The sequence below is a fragment of the Brassica oleracea genome, chromosome C5, assembly GCF_000695525.1.
Source record: "Brassica oleracea var. oleracea cultivar TO1000 chromosome C5, BOL, whole genome shotgun sequence".
Lineage (NCBI taxonomy): Eukaryota > Viridiplantae > Streptophyta > Magnoliopsida > Brassicales > Brassicaceae > Brassica > Brassica oleracea.
Window position 1 is genome coordinate 37,921,709 of NC_027752.1, and position 9,659 is coordinate 37,931,367.

A 9,659-nucleotide genomic window follows, 5' to 3' on the forward strand; every position below is an offset into this window, starting at 1 on the left:
TTCTTGATCGATCACCGGTTTTTGATGATATATTACAAGGCCGAGCTCCAAAAGTTAATTACATTGTCAACGGACACGAGTACCATTTGGCTTACTATCTCACAGATGGTATTTATCCAAAATGGGCTACTTTTGTCCAATCTATTCCGCTTCCACAAGGTCCGAAAACATCCTTATTCGTTATACATCAAGAAGCTGTACGTAAAGATGTCGAGCGTGCTTTTGGGGTCTTGCAAGCTCGATTTGCCACAGTCAAAAATCCAGCTCTTTTGTGGGATAAAATAAAAATTGGAAAGATAATGAGAGCATGTATCATTCTACATAATATGATCGTAGAAGACGAACGAGATGGGTACACTCAGTTTGATGTATCAGTTTTCGCACAACCGGACTCAAGCCGAAGTTCATAAGTGGATTTCACGTATTCTACAGATATGCCTTCAAATCTCGGCAATATGATGAGCATTCGGAATCGAATTCGTGATAGAACAATACATCAACAATTGAAAGCAGATTTGGTTGAGAATATATGACAAAAATTTGGAAGAAATCAAGATTTCAACTAATCGGCTTTTTCTCGTTTACGATTTGTATTTGAATTTTTCATATGTTTTAATGTCATTTATGTTACAAAAGTTTATATATGCTTTTATTTTAAATAATTCTACTAAAATAAAATAAAATTTAAGAACCCCTATGGGGTTCTCCCAAACTTGACAAATTTAAGAAATAATTATTTCCACTAACCAAAGTTCTAAACTTGACAAATCACCTTATTTACTCTTAATTTAATCATTAGACCCCATTAGAACCTCTAATGGATGGAGGTGGTCTAAGCCCTAACCCAAACCTCCCAGGAATTTGATCAATGGTCCGTAAGGTGTTCAGCTGTCCCACCAGAAGCTAAGAGAAGTCCCATTACCAACAATGCCTTCCAGAAAATTTGCAGGAACTATGTCTACACACGTTCATTTACTCATAATATCAAATATAAATTCATGACGAAGACATCCTTATGCGAAAGAGGACGTATCCTAGATTATAAACGATATTACTATTAATAAGAACGGTCGGGTAAATATTATATGAATGATAAGTACAGAAAATAATGAAAATAGTCAATAGCAATGTATTGATCAGAGAGGATAATTAGGTTTTAATAATTTTAGTGGAAAAGGCATGCTTGTTTTATACCGTGTGGTGCCATTACACAACAATCATTATTTTTTTGTCACCAAAGATAGAAACATCCCTCAAAGTATTTTTCGCCCATTAATCAGAATAAATGTCTTAAACTAAAAATAAAAAAATGCCTAAGAAAAAACCCATCTCTACCTCCAAAAACAAAACAAACGCAACGAAACACCCTAAATTTAAAAAGTCTATTTTCTTAAATTTAACCTCTTCCTTCACCAATATAATATCTTTCTCACAATCTCATTTCATAAAGAAAAAAAGAGTAAAAACCCAAAAAAAAAAGATGGATTGTAGAACAACAATGATACTTGTCCTAACCCTGATTTTAATGTCCGTATGGGGTTCAGACGCATCCGCAATGCAAACGACAAAGTTCGACGCACCGCTTCTGACTGAAAAAATCGCAACAAACAGATCGATAATTGTCGATATTGAAGGCAAAGGAGACTACACTTCGGTTCAAAAAGCCATTGATGCTGTCCCTGTTGGTAACTCTAATTGGATTATCGTCCATGTCCGTAAAGGAATCTACAAGTACGTATAGTTTTTTCGAGGTTTAACCTTTAATTTAGATTATTTCATATGCACAAAGCATGTTGTATAACATGCATATTAGCAGATATGTAACACCAAGTTATAGTAATCTTGAAAGATCACTAATGCAGCATTACTATTGTCATTATGAAATTTGATGTTATTTTACTTGTTTGGGGAAAAAGGGAGAGAGTGCACATTCCGGAGAACAAGCCGTTCATATTTATGAGAGGTAACGGAAGAGGAAAGACGGTCATCGAATCATCGCAAAGTTCGGTCGATAATGTTGCTTCAGCCACTTTCAAAGTCGAAGCTAACCACTTCGTTGCTTTTGGTATCACCATCAGGGTATGTCTAACACAATTGTAGATTTCAATTTTTTTAATCACGATAATGACAATCTATGATGAATATACAGAATGATGCACCGGTCGGAATGGCGTTCACGTCTGATAACCAATCCGTGGCAGCGTTTGTGGCTGCCGACAAAGTTGCGTTTTATCATTGTGCGTTCTTCAGCTTGCACAACACTTTGTTTGATAACAAAGGTAGACATTATTACCATCAGTGTTACATCCAAGGCTCTATCGACTTCATCTTCGGTCGTGCAACTTCCATTTTCAATGTATATTTTCCCCATTTACACAATCTCTCAAACATTTAGACTATACTAATAACACTGATTGTAATGATTGTTCTAGAACTGTGAGATATTTGTGATATCGGACAAGAGGGTGAAACCCTACGGGTCAATCACAGCACACCACAGGGAAAACGCAGAGGAAAATACTGGTTATGTTTTCATAAGAGGCAAAGTGTACGGAATCGATGAGGTTTACTTGGGAAGGGCCAAAGGACCGTACTCTCGGGTCATCTTTGCCAAGACTTACTTTTCCAAGACCGTTGTCCCTGACGGTTGGACAAACTGGAGCTACGACGGCTCAACCAAGTTAGTCTTATCTCATTATTATTTATTTTTCACCTATGTGGCATAAGTATTATATATATTGTTCAAGTTTTATATACTAACACTCTTGACACTTTGATCAGGGACTTATACCACGCAGAGTATAAGTGTCATGGACCAGGTGCTGATAGGCAACGTAGATCAAGTTGGGCCAAAGAACTTACCAAACAAGAAGTTGAGTCTTTCTTGTCCATTGATTTCATTGATGGAACGGCATGGCTTCCTGTTTGGCTTCAGCAAAAGTCTTAGAGCTCCTTATGCTGTGCGTGTTTCGCGTTTGACTTTGGCGTTATGCGCATGCGTTTTGGTGTGGTTTGGAAAAAAGCACATGAAGAAAGAAGAACCCCACCTTTTCTTTGTTGGTATACTACTACTATACGAAAATAGATATCTCTTTTTGTTCTGATGCAATGTTTATAGAGTGATTGGAAAAACTCTCTTGTGTTTCAACACATTATGTAAGATTTTCCATTTTTTAACAATATATGTAACCTAAATTATAAATTATATCTTTCAATTACAAAATAGTCTTCCGAGTGATTAACTAACAAACCAACGAAAATGATTTGTAAATATTCGAAAAAGGTTTTACATTTTTTAGATATGATTATTGTTACAAAATAAATCACAAAAGATAAATGATATACTTTCTTCTCGTATGACTTGGTACATAAGTAACTATCCCAAGCTTAGTTCAAAGCCAAGAATAGATTTTGTATGAATATTTTAAGTACCAAGAAATTTAAAATCCACCGCCAAATCCACCACCGGCACCACCACCACCTCCGAATCCTCCTCCACCTCCTCCACCGGTACCGCCACCAAACCCTCCGCCTGATCCTCCACCAAATCCCCCGCCTGCACCACCACCGTGACCCCCGCCTGCACCACCACCGAATCCTCCGCCAGCTCCTCCACCGGCACCACCACCAAATCCTCCGCCTGATCCTCCACCAAATCCTCCGCCTGATCCTCCACCAAATCCCCCGCCTGTACCACCACCGAATCCTCCGCCAGCTCCTCCACCAGCCCCTCCTCCGAATCCTCCGCCTGCACCACCACCAAATCCTCCTCCGGCCCCTCCACCTGCACCACCGCCAATACCTCCACCGTGTCCTCCTCCAACACCACCGCCAATACCTCCACCATGGCCTCCTCCTAGTCCTCCACCAGCACCACCTCCTAGACCACCACCGTGTCCTCCTCCAACACCACCGCCAATACCTCCACCATGGCCTCCTCCTAGTCCTCCACCAGCACCGCCTCCTGCACCACCTCCTATACCACCACCGTGTCCTCCTCCGACACCACCACCAATTCCTCCACCATGGCCTCCTCCAAGTCCTCCACCAGCACCACCTCCAGCGCCACCACCAATACCTCCACCGTGGCCTCCACCAATGCCACCTCCTAGACCGCCACCGTGGCCTCCTCCTACACCACCTCCTAGACCGCCACCGTGGCCTCCTCCTACACCACCTCCAAAACCTCCCCCAGCACCGGCACCTCCACCGCCACCAATGCCTCCTCCAAAACCTTTGCCGCCGCCAAAACCACCACCAAGTCCACCGCCACCGCCTCCTAACGTCTCCTTCTCAAATCTCCTACACTCTACAACCCCGATCGCCACCACTACAAGCATCAAAGCCAAAAACCCAAAAGACACTTTCCCCATATCTTTGATACGTTGTTCTAGTATCTTGCTAATGATCGCGTGATCAGTATACAATTGCTATATCTCACTTGACTAGTTTACTAACACTATATAGCACGCAGAGAGAGAGAGAGAGCATTTATGAGATATGGTTGAGAGAGAGAGAGGCCTTCTTCAACATCTTCTTCCTGCACCGCGTTTCGTTTCTGCATGTTCTCATGTCCCAATCACTCATGTTCATTTTTTGTACGATGCAATTAATGAGTGAACCCCAAGTTGCCTTTTTTTTATAGTAATCTCCTATTCCTATACATAACCTGTCATCTTTTATTTAGTTCCATGTTCTCCTACTTTACGATTTCAGTATATACAGCTTATAGCTAACATGCAAAAAATTCAAAACGAAGACTAGTTCCCATTCCCAAATAAAACTATAGAGACAGTGATGGAAAGGTGAGGATGTATTCAATTTTTGAGAAAATCGTACTCTCTTTCACATTTAGAGCTTCTCAACTACTTTGGATTTGGTAGCCACATTAACTACAAAGCCCCCACCATCATTTTCATTATTAATCTCTCTAGCAACTAGTACTAACAACTAAGTAGTGTTTTCTTGGAATATCTCACCCCTTATGCAGCCCTTATATGAATGAGAACAAGTATGATATAACTTGCTGTAAAAGTTTACAGTAATCTATTATCAATATGTACTAGTTAATTATCTGTAAAGAGTTATGGTAATTGACATTTTAATATGAGTTACAATTATAAAGGATGGGTCAACCAATATCACTCTTCTTCTTTTCATTCGTTTGCCTCTCTTGGAGTTATCAATATACACAGTGCAAACAAAAGAGGACATGTCTTGCAGATGACTCTATCCTCTTCTCTACTAATCTCACCGGAAACAAAAACTCTCTATCCTCTTCCAGTGTCGTTAGACTCGCTCAAACACACACACGCAAATACAACAAGGATACAAAGTCTCTCCTGCCAACTTATGGCATCATCAACATCATGTCGCCGCTGCCGCTAGCGGTTGACAAAGGGCGTTTCATAGGAACGGGGAGCTCGAGTATGATGAGGAAATAGGAGCGTTCTGACTCTCTGATGTACTGAACCTCGCCGTTCATGAGCTTTAGAATCCTTCTACATACGCTTAGACCTAACCCTTCAGGGATCGTCCACCTGCTGCTATGAAACATGTCTCGGACCAGCTCTGGAGGCAGACCTTCACCTGGGCACACCATTCTGAAATCGCAGAAAATCAAGACATAACAGAGAACCCCAAACATGCTAATCTGAAAACATCAATGTCTGCTAATTCTAGTCCTATGGTTCTGTAGAAGTTACCAATCTAGTCTAACCAAACCATAACTGCCATCTAAGTAAAGATCCAAAAACCAAACCATTCTATATCAAAACAGTCGATAATCAAAACAGAATGCCTAACTATGGTTAAAGATATGAGGATACAATAGCTGAAACAATGAAATAAGTACCTAAATTCTGTGCGGATAGCGTAGAATCCATCAGCCATTTGCTTCGGAACATGGCTTATATGGATCTCCACCCACTCATGGGACGGTGCATACCGGATTATACTCAGCAGAAACTCAGCTAGGAGCTGTTGAATCCTTGTCTGGTCTCCATAAACTTGTATTGATTTGATCTCTTCAGGAATGTCACGGATCAGCTGAACGCCTCTCTCCTTTAATAAGAACATCGCCTGGCTTACAATCGCGTTGATGACACTTCCGAGTAAAAACTCCGTTCTAACTAGCTCAAACGAACTGTTCAAATAGAGCAAACCAATATTTGGAATCTGGTCACATTCTGTCAAGTAATCAAAAATCATTTTATAGAAAATTCCAACTAAGCTTACCCGTCTTCAATTCTTTCAAGATCCATGTCACTGACAATCCTCGAGATCTGTTTCTCGCAAGAAACACTTGTTTCAAGAAGCTGTTTCTGATTTTCGTTCAAGTCTGTAGCTTCCAACAACGAGTTTGTGAAACGCAAACCGCTCAAAGGATTCTTTACCACCTGACAAATGTAAGCTAGCTCTTTCGCCTTCGTGAAACACTCTGTGTCCTGCCTTCGTTGAACTGTTAAAGCTTGCTGCAGCTCAGGACTTGGGATCTGCAAGAAACAGAAAGCCCCAATAACTTTCCCGTCGAAGCTTACACGCTTGTTTGCAGTCAATAGTGCCTGAACAAACTTCCCGTTGCGGTCAAAGAACGGGAAAGGGAACTTGTCCGTCTCTTGGCCACCGATTGCATTATGCAATACAATCATGAACTTGGTTAATGCATCAGGACCCTTTAGCCTGCAATAGCTCCCAAACACTTCCCCAACAAGCATTTTCCCAATCACTTCACTGCGAGACCAACCAGTGAGCTTTTCCAACGCGGTGTTCCACTCCAGGCAGCACGTGTTCTCGTCAGCCGCAAAGATTGGTGGAATCAGTGGGTTTGGGCTATGGACGATGGCTTTGTAGTCTCCTTGTATGTTGATGAACTTGTCCATTACGATTTTCTGACCAGTAACATCCTGTCCCACAAAACAGACGCCAACAATGTTGTTTGAGTAGTCCTTGCTCGAACATGCATTCACAACCACAAAAACCGCTTTCCCTTGTAGTTCAGGGCTGAAAGTTTTCAGCTTTATCTCCACATTCCTGTCCTCGTCCCCTGAAAAATGCATCAAAACAATCAAATAACCATACTGCAGATACAACATAGTTGGCGAACTGAATGTACCTCTGAGCGCACGAGAAATGAGCTTATCAACAGTTTCTTCATTCTCTTTGTATATTAGATCAGAAACCAGAGACTTCCCCATAGCTTCTTCAACCGAGAGACCGGACAACTCTGCAATCGTAGCGTTCCATCCATTGATACATCCTCCAGCATCCACAGCGAATATAGGCACAGTTGCTGTCTCGATGAGTCTAACCATCTCTCTTGCAACAGCACCTAACTCATCAATTCCCTGCTCTCCTGCCATACTGTAAGGCTGAACCGCACCATCTGCAGTTTTAGAGTTCATAGCTGCCTCGGATTCTTTAAAAGAGTCCCTTAGAATCAGCTGGAGCGAATGAATCGCATCCATTTCCGCAGTTTCCCACGGCTGACTCCGACTCTTAACAACTTCAAGAAAAGCCTTGAAAGACGAACGAGGATGCATCCGTTGCCCATCATCTTTGTCCTCTGGATGATGCTTAGCGCCTCCCCATTTGATTTCTTTAGCGGTGTGAGAACGAAACCAGAAAAGGAAATCTCTTTTTGTGATGTACGCAACCGCCATACCGCAGACAGCATCCCCTAACGCAGCTGCTCCGGGATAACCTGCGTCCCCTAAACTATCAGTGCTTAAACCAGTTGAATCAGCGTGATTCGCAAGCAACCACTCCACAACGTCTTTAATCTGAGCTTCCGTCGGAGCAACACCCAACGGGTAATAATTCCCGTGGTAAAGAAACGCTGCACCGTCACATTTCACCAAGTCCATGATACTAGGACTCTGCGTAACAATCCCAGCAGGCGAGTCACGCAGAAGCATATCGCACAACAGCGTCTGCGTCCTCAAAACGCGTTTCTCCGACATCTGCAAAGCTAACTGCAACTCCATGTTCAACTGTAAACCAAACGCCTGCATCAAAAACTCGCAAGCATACCTCAAAGGAAACGGTATGCATCGAGAAGATGTATGATGGCAAACGACCAAACCCCAAAGCCTCATCGAGCTTCTCCCACCAGCGACACTACTCCCATCTTCTTCACTCCCGTTTATTATAACCGCCATCGCTAACGACGCGATAGACCCCATGTTAGCCATATACTGAGAGTGACAACCGTGAGGAGCTCTCAAAGTAGAGCCAACCAAGCACATAGACTGAGTCAGCCTATCGTCTTGCACCACGAGAACCGGGGTCGCGTGGCAATCAACGATCATACGCACACGATTCTGCTTAAACAAGAACCGTGACGCTTGAGGAATATCAGTAGCTGGATAATGCAAACCAATGTAAGGCTCTAAATCCTCTCTCCTACTCTCCGCAACAACTTCTCCATGCTCGTCTTCGTGAAACTTGTACACCATCACACGGTCGTATCCAGTTAAGTCCCTCACACTCTCCACAACAGTGTCACAAAGTAGCTTAATATCTCCACCGGGGAGAGACTGTAACTGCGAGATAGCGCGAACGGCAAGCTTCTGAGACTGAACCGCTCCGGCGATCGAAAGCGCTGGATCTTCACTCCTAGCCGGCTCCAAATCGATCACAACACCAACGTCGATCCTGTGCAGAATAGCGTAAAACGGCTTGCCAGTGTACTTGGAGTGGATCCAAACGGGATTCAGAAGCGTGATCTCACGCGCCGCGAAGGCGCGTTCGAGGAGGATCGAGCTGGAGGAGGTGAAGAGGGAGCGGACGTCGGTTCCCATGGCGAGAATCTCGGGCCTCTCGAGGCTGGGGACGGACTGAGGCGTGAGGCCGAGCATTTCCCGCGCGTTCTCGCTGAAGCCGATGATGGTGAAGGTGGACTCGTCGACGGCGATCATGCATCCGAACGGCTGGATGTAGCCGCCGCGCTGGATCCTGGAGAGGTAGGCCGTGATCTGCTGCTCGGGGACCGAGGATCCGTACGTCGTCGTTTTGAGGGATTGTGAGTAGTCGAAGGATCTTCCGGACTCGCCGGATTGTTCGAAGACGGCGTGGAGTCTGGCGTCGACTGTGTACTGCTGAATAGCTTTGCTCATTGATTCCGTTTGTGGCGGTTGGTTCTGCGGCCTGAGAGACTTCGTCCCTGAGGATTGAGCTTGTTCTCTCCGGTGAGTTGACGAGGATTCTTCTCCGCCTCCGCCGCGGCCACTCCCACCGCTTCCCCCGCCGCCGCCGACTCCGGAAACCATGAGTTGTTGTTTTTTTGTGTGGAATTAGATGAATTTCTCTGAGATTACTTCAGATTATATCAAAAGGGAGTGAGCTTTTATATATATTATGCTGAAAATTGAAACCGAGAGATTCTTGGTGGACTCCAAAGCAAGATTCTGTAAGAGTTTGCGATTTTCTCGAGAAAAGAATGGTGAGATTTCGAGGGAACTAGCGATCGGAGAAAAAAATAAATATCAAAAGGTAGAAATTGGGCTACGGAAACCAATTAAATGAAGCAGAAGGCAATTGTGTGTTTGTGATGGAAAGAGAGAGAAGAGTCTCTTTGTCATCTTCTCCATCTTTCTTTTCTTTTTTTTTTTTTTTTTCTGATGAAATTGCTTCGGCTGTAATTTTTTTTTTTTTTTTTT

The 9,659-nt window shown here is 43.3% G+C and overlaps 3 protein-coding genes across 5 annotated transcripts; 1 reads left to right on the plus strand and 2 right to left on the minus strand.

Moving 5' to 3' along the window:
• The first annotated feature begins 1,440 nt into the window (after positions 1-1,440).
• Positions 1,441-3,163, plus strand: LOC106294530 (probable pectinesterase 67). The gene is made up of 5 exons (XM_013730100.1): positions 1,441-1,731; positions 1,917-2,079; positions 2,150-2,356; positions 2,433-2,680; positions 2,782-3,163. Exons 1-5 carry the CDS (start codon positions 1,481-1,483, stop codon positions 2,945-2,947), a joined length of 1,035 nt encoding a protein of 344 aa, XP_013585554.1. The 5' UTR covers positions 1,441-1,480; the 3' UTR covers positions 2,948-3,163.
• Positions 3,164-3,238: 75 nt separating this feature from the next.
• LOC106294531 (glycine-rich cell wall structural protein-like) lies at positions 3,239-4,533 on the minus strand. Of its 3 annotated transcripts, none has more exons than XM_013730103.1 (2): positions 4,178-4,533; positions 3,239-4,141 (listed from the first exon to the last, which is right to left on the minus strand). In XM_013730103.1, exons 1-2 carry the CDS (start codon positions 4,371-4,373, stop codon positions 3,441-3,443), a joined length of 897 nt encoding a protein of 298 aa, XP_013585557.1. In that variant the 5' UTR covers positions 4,374-4,533; the 3' UTR covers positions 3,239-3,440. The 3 variants fall into 3 exon arrangements, with proteins under 3 accessions (XP_013585557.1, XP_013585558.1, XP_013585556.1); XM_013730104.1 differs by having other exon boundaries at positions 3,239-3,580; positions 3,689-4,525; XM_013730102.1 differs by having other exon boundaries at positions 3,239-4,527.
• A 592-nt stretch (positions 4,534-5,125) lies between these two features.
• LOC106294529 (phytochrome B) lies at positions 5,126-9,589 on the minus strand. The gene is made up of 4 exons (XM_013730099.1): positions 7,115-9,589; positions 6,238-7,045; positions 5,855-6,145; positions 5,126-5,603 (listed from the first exon to the last, which is right to left on the minus strand). Exons 1-4 carry the CDS (start codon positions 9,267-9,269, stop codon positions 5,351-5,353), a joined length of 3,507 nt encoding a protein of 1,168 aa, XP_013585553.1. The 5' UTR covers positions 9,270-9,589; the 3' UTR covers positions 5,126-5,350.
• Positions 9,590-9,659: the final 70 nt, after the last annotated feature.